The 13,617-nt window shown below is 38.8% G+C and overlaps 1 protein-coding gene and 1 long non-coding RNA gene across 2 annotated transcripts in view; one reads left to right on the forward strand and one right to left on the reverse strand.

The window, feature by feature from the left end:
* Positions 1 to 11,583: 11,583 nt before the first annotated feature.
* Positions 11,584 to 12,512, reverse strand: LOC134290153 (uncharacterized). The gene is made up of 2 exons (XR_009998873.1): positions 12,157 to 12,512; positions 11,584 to 12,101 (listed from the first exon to the last, which is right to left on the reverse strand). It is a non-coding gene; the product is annotated as an uncharacterized LOC134290153 (long non-coding RNA).
* Positions 12,513 to 12,935: 423 nt separating this feature from the next.
* LOC115261473 (protein suppressor of hairy wing) overlaps positions 12,936 to 13,617 on the forward strand; it is a 40,439-nt gene continuing 39,757 nt past the window's right edge. Inside the window, exons 1-2 of the mRNA XM_029863164.2 lie at positions 12,936 to 13,273; positions 13,340 to 13,497. Of these exons, the coding sequence (XP_029719024.2) occupies positions 13,075 to 13,273; positions 13,340 to 13,497 (357 nt within the window). The 5' untranslated portion in view covers positions 12,936 to 13,074. The remainder of the gene's footprint in view (positions 13,274 to 13,339; positions 13,498 to 13,617) is intronic.

Consider the following 13,617-nt stretch of genomic DNA (forward strand, 5'->3'; position numbering starts at 1 on the left):
TATAAAGTTGTAAGTACACAGTGTCAAATATTTGACAAGGAAAGAACTCAAGAAACAACATCTGTTTAACACTAATGAAAATTTGATCGAGTCAATCAAGATGTTTGAGCATTGGTTTCTTTTTAGACAAATATTTGACCCTGTGTACTGGGACCCCGTAACGTGGGTAGATCACCTTAGAATGGTGCGTTGCGGTGTAAGATCTACCAAATCAAATTTTGATCTTGATATTTACCGTATTTTTAAATATTCCAAGATCAAAGTTTGATGCTCTTTTCCTTGCGTTTTGTAGTATTTGTGTTTCAATGTACTGCTAATTAACATTTTATTTCAGCAGAATTCAGGTAAATGTATCGTACGATATAAATAATATTTTAAAAATATGTAACTGTGGCGAGCGTATCACTAATATGTAGCTTATTTGACGTACGATGTTAATATTATTTTATATTGCAGATTATCAACCGAAGAATCTAGTAATTCAACCGAATGCCAACAAGATGACGAGAAAACAGGATGAATTGGGCAGACAACTGATTCGAAGCAGTCTAACAATGGTGTGCCTGAACGTTGACCAAGCGTATCCTTTGGAGTTTACCCTTCCACTAACAACACCCAAATTCCCGTGACACCTAGGCCTGAGAGATCGTAGAGTTGTCTACATTTTTCATAGGTGTCCAAAACTAACCATCCTTTCCCATTCCTCAGCAGTCGTAAGGACGTGTCCAGGACAGTGCTCGACCATTGGAGGATTGCGTCAGTCTTGTCTAAGAGTCAGAGATTAGTCCCAAATCTTTGTGCTTTGGTTCGGACGGGAAGGAGGCAACCCTCATAACAGCGGTCTAGGACTGTACCACCTACGAATTTGTGCGACTCGCTTAATGCTAATGCTAATGCTAATTTGACCCTGTGTACTGGGACCTTAAGACTACCATTGGGCATTTAATCTGGAATTTGCTCATCTTTATTTTATTGCTTACATATGAATTACAACAGTTGTAAGAATTTCATTTTTTTATTCGGATTCAACATCATCAAATTTAGTTTGCTCAACAATTTTCCAATCTTAAAAAGTTATGTTATTGGTTGATCAACTTCAGTCCGGATTCAAAGTTGGCCATTCGAACATTTTTTTTACAGAATGTTGCAGTTTCTTGTAAGAATTTATTTGAAGCATGATGTAGGTCCCTTCAGGAATCATATGCCTTGTATTTGATTTTATTTAAAAGAATAGATGAAAAGTGATCAACTTTTCGACAGATTACGGTAACTTATATTCACAAGGCACAAGCCCCCAAACCTAGAGAAGGCACACAAATTGTGCTGGTATTGTCAGGTGAAAAATTTGCATACAAGATGAATATAATCAAAATTCATAAACAAACGACGAACAAATATAAGAATCAAAATGGGATTTTCTCGTTGGAACCAGTCAACAGACAGGAACACATGGTGTCGCCTGTCTGGGTAGCCAGTTGCACGTGATGGCAGGATATTGGTATGAATATTCCATTTGCGAAAAGGCAGACATAAGACTTGTCATGCCAACAGTTGTTGGATTGAATTAAAAAGTAAATTATACGTAGCGCTGTATAGGTTGTACTTTTTACTGCTGATAAAATATCCCTGAAAGCGATTGATTGAAAAAGTTATATTTTATATTTCTTCACGAGGTTTCACGAGGGTTTCACGAGGTTCGCGAGTATGGGTATAGTTTTTCCGGCTTTTCTTTATTAATTTCCTCAACGGTGGAAATTTTTGTCGAAAAGTTTTTCCTTTTCATATTTTTTTTTTGGATTCATGGGAAAATTTGCTTTCATTTTCTAAAATAGGGTATTGGTTCCCTTATTAAGCATATGGCTCCCATTTTCATCCTACGAAAAACAAAGGATTGAAGCGCTGTTCATTTTGTTTCTTATTTTTGTATTTTTTGTTAAAAGTGAGCAGCCATGAAAACAAAAAGAACGGAATCAATCGGTGCCGTAGTCGCTTGTTTTCGAATAGGATGAACATGGGAGCACGAGATTACTGATGGAACACATACCCTAAACTTTGTTTCTACGATGCTTCATTCTTGAGTTATGATTTTTCAAAGAAAAGGCTTATATGACACATTTGAACATTTTTCAACAAAATTGGCCATAACTCAAAAACGAAAAAAAGTACATTCCAAAAATTTCAGCGATTAAAGCTTATGGAATAACGTTCTCAAAAAAAAATTGATATTTTTTTACGAGTTCGGGCATTGTTTTCCCGGCTTTTCTTTACGAATTTTCTCAACTGTGGAAAACTTTTTCCACTTCATATTATTTTTTGAATTTCAGAGAAAATTTGCTTTCATTTCCTAAAAAAAAACTTTGTTTCTATGATGCTTCGTTCTTGAGTTATGACTTTTCAAAGTAAGTAGTGTCAGGGGAAAACGAAGAATTTCCACCTGAGTTTTCCGGGAAAATAGGCGACCCTGAATCTGACCCTGAAAATCTGGGACCCTTCGGCCCAATCCCGTACGGTAATAAAAAAATGCCCAGGTGCTTATGTTGTTATAAAATTTAAAATAGAGGTTTGCTAAACAACAGGAAGTAATCATAAAAAAAACTAAAGAATTGCAAAATTAGACATGATGACAAAATATGTTATTCTTTAGTTATTGGTTTGTTATTCACCTCTACCCGGGATGCCAATCAAAATATGGGAGTGGACTTGAGAATCATAGAACATTTTTGAAAAAGTGGACAGGCCTAGTAATCATGGTGGTTGTGTATAGCAGAAAAAGTTACACAAAAAAACTACTAAATAAAAAAGGAAGAAAATTGATAAAGTAGAGGAACTAGGGGTAATATGAACAGTGAATATATTCTAAGACTTCTGGAAAGAATAATTGGCTTCTTTTGGCGGTGTTGAGATAGCTCCATATTCTGAATCTGCATGCCAATCTGAGCCGAAATCCAATTTTCGTGATTTTTTATGCCCGGGAATCTATTTAGAAATCAATTGGAAGATTGTATGGGAGCGATTTGGTGAATCACCTCTCGTCGGATTTTGTACTGAGCGGAACTAGGAGCGGAGCTATCAAGCAGTTGCCCAGCTGTCAAAAGGTGATTTGGAGAAACCTGATTGAAATTGATTTTAGGTATCAAAATAAAGTTCTATAAATTTGAAAAAAAATCATAGTGGCTCAGAAAAATGTGCTCTTTTGTTTAAAAATAAAAAATCTATGATTTTTTCTAAATTTAAAAACTCAATTACTTAAAAATACAGTTTTCTTTCATTAAGTTTTATATGTCAAAGATTTCAATGCACCGAGTTTGTTTGAGCTATAAAACCATGCAAGGCTCGAAGTAAAAAATAAATGTCGACTCCATTTTGAAATCTAAGATGGCGGACTGTAATCCAAGATGTCGGCCATTTTTAAATCCATGATACTGCGGTACCTATCGTTCCAGCTTGATGAGTAGAAGTAAAAAATCGATATTTGACACCACTTTGAAATTCAAGATGGCGGCCACATAGGAGCAAGACAGATACAGCGAGAGTAACTCTGCTATCGAAGTGTTGCTCAGAATTCCTCTGGATAGCTCTGGATCACTCTGGTTTTCCCAAAATGTTGCCTGATACCAGTTAAAAATCGAGCAGTCTTGTCCGATTTCTCGCTTTGTAGAGACGTTTCTGAATGGTTTCGAATAAAAAATGTTACTTAGAATTGCACAGTGTCTTGCCCCTAGTACAAAGCATAATAATTTGATTTTAAAAAAAACATCAATTGGGTGAATTTTTATGTTCCTGTGAGTAATTTCGGATCAATCATCATTAACCCATATCCGCCCAGCGTCCTATTTATAGGACATATGCCCCGAACGCCCAGCGTCCTATAAATAGGACAGTCCTTTTGATGTGGATATCTCCAGAATTATGCAAAATTTTGGAAACTTTCTTTATAGAAGATGTTCTTCACACCTATACCTTGCTCATAGTGGACAACATAGTTTGTGACTGGTTCAGTAGATGGCGTAAACGACGCTGCAAAAAATACATATTGTCACGATCTATGAGTTTCATTTCCAATGCGAAATAAAAATAGTAGTTTACGCAACAGGGTGCAGAATAACGATTTTTACAGCACGAGCCGTACATTTATCCAACGAGGTTTGCCGAGTTGGATAATTACGACGAGTGCTGTAAAAATCGAGTTCTGCACCGAGTTGCGTACAACGTTTTTTGCAAGTTCATAAATTACCCCTTGAGGATAGTTTTTAACAAAACTTTTGCATCAAACTGCACACTGATGATCATAGTTATGTTTAAAAGAAAATCTGATAACAGCAGGTTATACTGTGCAGTTGTCACAATTTTTCAGAACTGCGTCCAGAAAACATCAAGAAGTTGATCAAAACTGAAAACAGTGCTGTAATGGTTCATTACGCAACGCAAATCAGTGCTGTAATGGTTCATTACAGCACTGTTAGTTTGGTGTGGGAAAGTAGGCCTTTTCCTGTCAGATTTGCGTGAGGTAAAACAGCCTATTACGATGAGAAATTGCAAAAAAATATTTCCCTGGAATCTTGACAATGGTTAATGTAATGTAATGTTATTGTTAATGTTAATGTAATTTTTAGTTCATTTCTTCGGCAGAGTTGTTAATCAATTCATGCAAAAGTCGATGTATGTATGATTGTTTGTTTATATGTTTGTATGTTTGTATGTTTGTATGTTTGTATGCTTGTATGTTTGTATGTTTGTATGTTTGTATGTTTGTATGTTTGTATGTTTGTATGTTTGTATGTTTGTATGTTTGTATGTTTGTATGATTGTATGTTTGTATGTTTGTATGTTTGTATGTTTGTATGTTTGTATGTTTGTATGTTTGTATGTTTGTATGTTTGTATGTTTGTATGTTTGTATGTTTGTATGTTTGTATGTTTGTATGTTTGTATGTTTGTATGTTTGTATGTTTGTATGTTTGTATGTTTGTATGTTTGTATGTTTGTATGTTTGTATGTTTGTATGTTTGTATGTTTGTATGTTTGTATGTTTGTATGTTTGTATGTTTGTATGTTTGTATGTTTGTATGTTTGTATGTTTGTATGTTTGTATGTTTGTATGTTTGTATGTTTGTATGTTTGTATGTTTGTATGTTTGTATGTTTGTATGTTTGTATGTTTGTATGTTTGTATGTTTGTATGTTTGTATGTTTGTATGTTTGTATGTTTGTATGTTTGTATGTTTGTATGTTTGTATGTTTGTATGTTTGTATGTTTGTATGTTTGTATGTTTGTATGTTTGTATGTTTGTATGTTTGTATGTTTGTATGTTTGTATGTTTGTATGTTTGTATGTTTGTATGTTTGTATGTTTGTATGTTTGTATGTTTGTATGTTTGTATGTTTGTATGTTTGTATGTTTGTATGTTTGTATGTTTGTATGTTTGTATGTTTGTATGTTTGTATGTTTGTATGTTTGTATGTTTGTATGTTTGTATGTTTGTATGTTTGTATGTTTGTATGTTTGTATGTTTGTATGTTTGTATGTTTGTATGTTTGTATGTTTGTATGTTTGTATGTTTGTATGTTTGTATGTTTGTATGTTTGTATGTTTATATGTTTGTATGTTTGTATGTTTGTATGTTTGTATGTTTGTATGTTTGTATGTTTGTATGTTTGTATGTTTGTATGTTTGTATGTATTACGTATGAATATTAGAGTGGGTCATCGTTTAAATGGAAAAATGAAAAATTCTATGATATCCCATCAAATCAAAGCTTTTTTGATCCCATTTTAGGACCCAAATAGTTGCGCAAAATTTGGACACGATCGGTTTTGTCTACGTTTTACACATCACGTTTGAAATTTGTATGGTGTTTTACATGGGAAAACACCCTTTTTTGAATTTCTCTTAACAAGCTCGAATTTTTCTAAAACCATGTAACCGAAAAAGTGAAAACATGGCCTAGGGTGTCCTGAAAAACTTTGTCGAAGATCGCGAAGTGATCCGATGCTTATGAAAAAAGATATAGCGTTGGCATTGCTTGGCAAAACAGCATGATTTTGTTGCTATTGTTATTCCTTTACATGTTCAAACATAAACACTTGCACGCGGTTCGTTGGTTATAACTATTTTCACAAGCATCGGATCCCTTTGCGGTCTTCAACAAAGTTTTTCAGAACATCCTATGCTATCATTTTACAGTATCGGTCAAAAAGTTTCAGACAAACTTTTTCGACTTATGACAAAAATGTAAAAAAGTATGTTTTCCCATACAAAATCCCATACAAATTTCAATTGCAATGCGCAAAGTGTAGACGCAACCGATCGTGCTCAAATTTTGCACAGATGCTCAGGACCCAAAACTGAATCAAAAAAGCTTTGATCTGAGAAAACGGTTCCGATGACCCACACTAATGAATATATGTATGCCGGAACATAGGCATAACTCTGGAATGCGTCAAAAAATTTCAATCAAATTTGGCATACAATTTCCTTAGAATGTGAAGGTGGTAGTAGGGGTATTTGAATTCAAGATGGCTGCGCTTAGGTTCCAAGATGGCGGTCAAAACTCCAGAATATATGCTTTTTAACAGCAATGCTGCTTCATGGGTATCTATCGATCGGGCTTTATAAGTAGAACTCAAAAATGAATATCCGACGCCATTTTGAAATCCAAGATGGCAGACCATACCCAAGATGGCTGCCATGCAATGGTAGTTTGATCTATAATACCATACAATATAGGCATCAATCGATCGGGCTTGATGATGAGAAGTCAAAAATCGACTTTTAACGCCATTTTGAAATCCAAGATGGCGGATCATAGCCAAGATGGCGGCCATTGAATGATAGTTTGAGCTATGATACCATGCAATATGGGTATCTATCGATCGGGATTCAGGAGCAGAACTCAAAAATGAATATCCGATGCCATTTCGAAATCCACGATGGCGGACCATATCCAAGATGGTGGCCACGGAATGAGAGTTTGAGCTATGATACCATGCAATATGGGTATCTATCGATCGGTCTGTATGATAAAAAGGGTAGAGGGTCATGGTAGATGGTAGGGTAGCGGGTAGGGTAAACAGTGGTGCAGACGGTCGGGTAGAGGGTTTGGGTCAAGGATAGAGTAGAGGGAGTGGAGTAGAAGGTTAAGGTACAGGATAGAGCAGATGGTAGAGCAGAGGGTAGGATCTAGAGTAGGGTTGAGGGTAGGAAAAAGGTTAGGGTACAGAGTAGGGTAGACGGTAAGATAAAGCACAATATAGGGGTAATTCTCGCTGAGACCGGCCCACTATTTACACCTTGTCTTCAAAAATGTTTAAGGTGCCGTTTTTCTGAAAGCCCTCGCCTAAGAAAAATGCATTTGGTTACTCAAATTGATGGACCCCCCGTTAGTTAGAGCCACAACAATTTTTGTAGACCCCTCGATTTTGGTCAAATGGTGGCTCACTTAAACCGTTATAACTCGAAAGTTTCTCCAACAACCTCCTCAAAACGAATTGTTGTTGAAAAGAGGAAAGATAGAGCTACTATTTACAATAATAAAAAGTTGGGTCAGCCATATTGATTTTGGCCGTCATCTTGGATTTGTATACCAAAACATTTTTTTCACCATGAGGGCAACCACCGATTCTCAAAGTTTTTGCATCAATTGAAAGCTGGGACATTTATACATAACATATCAAAAAATTAGAGATGTCTTTTTCTTTTTTCAAAAGTTATCTGCAGTTTTGTAAATTAAGCCACGTTTTCTCCATACATTTCCAAGCGCACCGGCAACGACACGCAACAGCATCCGAGTTTACGCCTGCATGTATACATAAAGGCGCGTGCCGCATAATTTGGCCAAATCGGAGGTTCGTTTCCGTTTTTGACTATTTCTCAATGATGCGGGCATTGTTTTGAGGAAATGGAACTGCTGTGCCGTTCACAGGAAACACGCAAGTTCTACCAGAAGCTCAACGCATCCCGCAAAGGCTACGTGCCGCAAGCCGAAATCTGCAGGGATAAGGACGGGAGCCTCCTGACGGACAAACGTGAGGTGATCGAAAGGTGGAAGCAGCACTTCGACGAGCACCTGAATGGCGAAGAGAATGTAGGCACGGAGGACCAAGGCAGCGGAGGAAATGACTATATTGGTGCAGCAGAGGACGGGAACGAACCAACTCTTACGCTGAGGGAAGTTAAGGATGCCATCCATCAGCTCAAAAACAACAAAGCGGCTGGTAAGGACGGTATCGCAGCGGAACTCATCAAGATGGGCCCGGAAAAGTTGGCCACCTGTCTGCACCAGTTAGTAGTCAAGATCTGGGAAACCGAACAGCTACCGGAGGAGTGGAAGGAAGGGATAATCTGTCCCATCCACAAGAAAGGCGACAAGTTAATGTGTGAGAACTTTCGAGCGATCACCATTTTAAACGCCACCTACAAAGTGCTATCCCAGATCATCTTCCGTCGTCTCTCACCTAAAGTAAATGAGTTCGTGGGAAGTTACCAAGCCGGTTTCATCGACGGCCGGTCGACAACGGACCAGATCTTCACCGTACGGCAAATGCTCCAGAAATGCCGTGAATACCAGGTCCCAACGCATCACCTGTTCATCGACTTCAAAGCGGCATACGACAGTATCGACCGCACAGAGCTATGGAAAATTATGGACGAGAACAGCTTTCCCGGGAAGCTGACTAGACTGATAAGAGCAACGATGGACGGTGTGCAGAACAGCGTAAGGATTTCGGGTGAACTATCCAGTTCATTTGAATCTCGACGGGGACTACGACAAGGTGATGGACTTTCCTGCCTACTATTCAACATCGCCCTGGAAGGTGTTATGCGACGAGCCGGGCTCAACAGCCGGGGTACGATCTTCACGAAATCCAGCCAATTTGTATGTTTTGCGGATGACATGGATATTATTGCTAGGACATTTGGAACGGTGGCAGAACAGTACACCCGCCTGAAACGTGAAGCAGCAAAGGTCGGACTGGTGGTGAATGCGGCTAAGACAAAGTACATGCTGGTAGGTGGGACTGAGCGAGACAGGACAAGCCTTGGCAGCAATGTTACGATAGACGGGGATACTTTCGAGGTGGTAGAAGAATTCGTCTACCTCGGTTCCTTGCTAACGGCTGACAATAACGTGAGCCGTGAAATACGAAGGCGCATCATCAGTGGAAGTCGTGCCTATTATGGGCTCCAGAAGAAACTGCGGTCAAAAAATATTCACCCCCGCACCAAATGTACCATGTACAAGACGTTAATAAGACCGGTGGTTCTCTACGGGCACGAGACGTGGACGATGCTCGAGGAGGACATGCAAGCACTCGGAGTTTTCGAGCGACGGGTGCTAAGGACGATCTTCGGCGGCGTGCAGGAGAACGGTGTGTGGCGGAGAAGGATGAACCACGAGCTCGCTGCACTTTATGGCGAACCCAGCATCCAGAAGGTAGCCAAAGCCGGAAGGATACGGTGGGCAGGGCATGTTGCAAGAATGCCGGACAACAACCCTGCAAAGTTGGTGTTTGCTAACCATCCGGTTGGTACAAGAAGGCGTGGAGCGCAGAGAGCACGATGGGCGGACCAGGTGGAGCGTGATCTGGCGAGTGTTGGGCGTGACCGACGTTGGAGAGCTGCAGCTGCAAATCGAGTATTATGGCGGCAAATTGTTGATTCAGTATTATCATGAATTTGATGTTAACTAAATAAATGAATGAATGAATGCGGGCATTGTTTTTATAACTTTTTTAGTGTTTTGAAAAGCTTAAACCTTCAGCTTTCCATTAGTGGGTTCAAAGTTTAAATTCGTGTTCGTAAACACTGCGAAATAACGCTGCATTTATGTAAACGGCCGGCACCGGGCCCGGTGCGCAAAAGTGGCATGATTTACAAAACGGCAGATAACTTTTGAAAGAAGAAAAATACATCTCTAATTTTTTGATATGTTATGTATAAATGTCCCAGCTTTCAGTTGATGCAAAAATTTTTGAAAATCGGTGGTTGCCCTCATGGTGAAAAATTCGTTTTGAGGAGGTTGTTGGAGAAACTTTCGAGTTATGACGGTTTAAGTGAGCCATCATTTGACCAAAATCGAGGGATCTGCAAAAAATGTTGTGGCTCTAACTAACGGGGGGTCCATCAATTTGAGTAACCAAATGCATTTTTTTTTACTTTTAGGCGAACTAACTAATTTCACACAAAATTCCGAACTTGCTAAACTATTGTACCCGTGCGCTTACTATTTTTAATAAATTAATACTTTTCAGTTTGCGTTTTCGCAAAAAAAAGCCGATCGACCAAGCGATCGACATTTGCGAAACAATTTTTCTAATTAATAGCGGCTAGCGTACCGTTTCACCTTAACCACCAACACCACATGCTCACTCACGAAAAATTTGGCGCGCTCGGACTGACAGACGCCCAGGTAGGATAAAGTCGTGATTGTCGACACGGCGTCGGACTGAAAACGAAAACATCAGGGATGCATGTCGGGTCGGATGAGGAATGACAGAAAGTTCGCTGAAAACTTCGCTTCGCTAGTGCAACTGGCGAACTCCGATTTGGTGCTGCGAGGTCAATACGATAAAGGATAGGGCAGTGGTTATGGTAGAGGATAGGGTAGAGGGTGAGGCAGATGGTAAGGTTGAAGGTTATGATAGAGCGTAGGATAGATGGTTGGAATAGAGGGCAAAGAAGACAGTAAGGTAGAGGCTAGAGAGTAGGGTGAAGAATTGAGATGAGATTAGATGAGTTGAGGTTTTTTTTTTTCGAGATACCTTCAGGAATTCTTTCCATGATTTCTGCAGGAATTCCATTTGAGAATCTTCTCAGGTTTATTCCCGGGATTCCTTCAGATATTGCTTCCGAGATTGCTGTACGGATTGCTCCGGAGTTTTCTTCAGGAATTTTTACAGGGGTTGCTTTGGAAAATCCTGAAAGGATTCTTTTAGTTATTCTTTTCTGCATTCCTTCAGGGATTTGTGCTGGAATTCCTTCGAAGATTTCTACGAGAATTCCTGCTGTGTTCTGTCGAAACATATTCAGAGAACCCTAACGGAATTCTTTCTAAGAGCTGAGATCCTTGCTCGGGATTTACCAGCATTTCCTCCCGGGATTTCTTCTGTGATTATTTCAGGGATTCCTACCCAACTTTCTGCTGAGATTCCCTCAAAATTCTATCAGATATGCCTCTCAGAATTCCTTCAGTAAATCCTCCAGTTCAGTTCTTCCCTCCAGCGTTATGTTTTTCAGGCTTTTGTACGTAATTCTTAATTGCAACTGGTAGATCGAATAAAATTGAATTTTTGGTTGGTTCATCATTTTTCATGTAGCCGAAAAGCACATTATCTTTTCGATGTAACTTTGATAGTGCCCATAATAACACCATAAAACCCACATATTGTTCACGAATAAAAAATCATGGAGTAGTACAAACATAAGGGGAAAGCCGTGTAGAGTATATCTGGATCAAAATATAACGATATCGTAGAAGCTGTGCTGAAATATAACTCGAGAAAATTATCACCTTGAGCGTTAGCGGGTTAATTTGAGTATATTTCAGGTTGAAGTTCTTAATAAATACAATCATGAAAAACATTCATTAAACAGGTTATTTTGGCATATATTTAAATTATTAAAAATCCTATTGTGTGTATATAATTACCACAGACAAACAGACGTAACACTTTGACATTTCCCATCGAACACCGAATTAACGGTCTATTTAAAGATTTGATAGTTGGCCAACTGCCCACCCGTGGCGCTCGCATCGTTTTTGTTCGAGTTTGACGTTTGCCCACTACCGCCACCTAGTTCATGGTCGGCCAAACTCAGTCCTTTTAGTATTGGGCGAACAGGTTTCCGGGACTATGATTTGAATCGAAAAATGTTCGTAGTGTTATGTCTGTTTGTCTGTGTAATTACTGTGCCTTTACTGCTATCTGAGGATGAATAGATCTGATATGACACTTATTCTATTATGTTAACTAATTTCTTGGACCCCTTTGGTGGTATCTAAAATTGGAACAATACAGGGTAATCGATCAGACAATCTTTTTTCGAATTGTTTGCGCCGTTCTTCAGTAGCTGGATTAGTCCTGTTCTTTGAACGTTGAATATCTAAAACGAGATATGTTTAGCTTTAAGTTTAAGATCAAAATCAACCCATGTTTACTCCTCCACTCATTATACAAACGCTGCAGACACGCTTGGACCAAATCTTTGCGCTTGATACGATGACCTTCATATTCCAGCTCAATAATAACGCTAGCCACTTCTTTAATGCTATTTGGGATAGAATAGTGTTCCACGTAATTGTAGCAAAATATTACTTGCAGTGCTTCCCTTTTCGTAGGAATCCGGTTCGGGCTGAAACAACCTAATAGTGGTCCAATTAGTGGCACCACGACCTTCTTCATTTTCGCAAGCAAATACACTAACTGCAAGTGCTAAAAAAATGCTGCTAATATTTTTCAACAGTTTTGAGAGAGATTCTCTCTTGCGATTGTTATGATTTTGTTTTGATCTACTGCTTTATGCTGCCATCAACTGCAAGCAGAGGAGCGTACTCGAGGGGCGAATCGATGCCGTCTAGAATAATTGGCCAATCCAAACGCCTGCGTGGTTGTGATTTGTTTACAAATTCCCTTTGTTAATAATTTGTGAGAACTGTCAAAATCTCGTATGAATTTCTTGCATTAGGTTTCTTTGGACTATTTTCGACACAATAATAATGGATAGAACACGAAACGTGCCGAAAAATTCTCCCTTCTTGTCCCGTTTTCATTAGATAGTGCCAGTAGATTATAATTAATGTGTACCTTGGATTTTATTATAGGAATTTTTCCTGCAGGATGATGGCAACAAGCTTTTCCATGCAAATCGGGTCATTGAACTGTATGTGTATGTTAAACATCAACAATACTTATTGGAGCTTGCTTCGTGACGTCACTGCTCAGTGTGAGACAAAAGCAAAAAAAATATTTGAGGGCAATGTTTACATTTGTGTTCGGTGTAGTAATCACGGCAGCAGCTGCAAATTTGTCGTTTAAAATTGTTAATTGATAAGTTTTATGATTTCTGCGGTGCGAAAATGACAAGAAAGTGTATTGTGCCGGGATGTTCGTCCACGCATTTGACCGAAAACTCGCGTTTTTTTCGTTTTCCATGTGTGAAAAAATCTCCTAAAGAGTTAACCGAGATACGATTCAAACGGTGGCTCGATGTTCTAGGGTTTCGGTCGCATTATAACTCGGAATTTAAATATATTTGCAATCGGCATTTTGTGTCAGGTACGTTCAAAATGTAGAAATAAATCACATCAATTAAAAGTAATGTTCTCGTGGTTCGATTTTCAGGTGCTGCTGCAAAACCATCCGATTCATTCAATGTCGACTGGGTACCATCATTGCACTTGCCTAAGGTTAGCATCTCAGCTCAGACCGAGGCTCAGATCACCCAGCAGAGCATAGAAGAGAGTGTTTCGGAAGGCAGTGACTCAGCGAGAAGATCCAAGGTAAGTTCAGCAAATGGATGTTCAGGTTTCCATAAAATATTTTCCCCAGATTCCACTATACGTACAAAATTCATAGCACAAAAATGGGTAAGGGTTACGCAAAATTAAAAAAAACTGTTT

The sequence above is a fragment of the Aedes albopictus genome, chromosome 3 (genome assembly GCF_035046485.1).
Source record: "Aedes albopictus strain Foshan chromosome 3, AalbF5, whole genome shotgun sequence".
Taxonomy (NCBI): domain Eukaryota; kingdom Metazoa; phylum Arthropoda; class Insecta; order Diptera; family Culicidae; genus Aedes; species Aedes albopictus.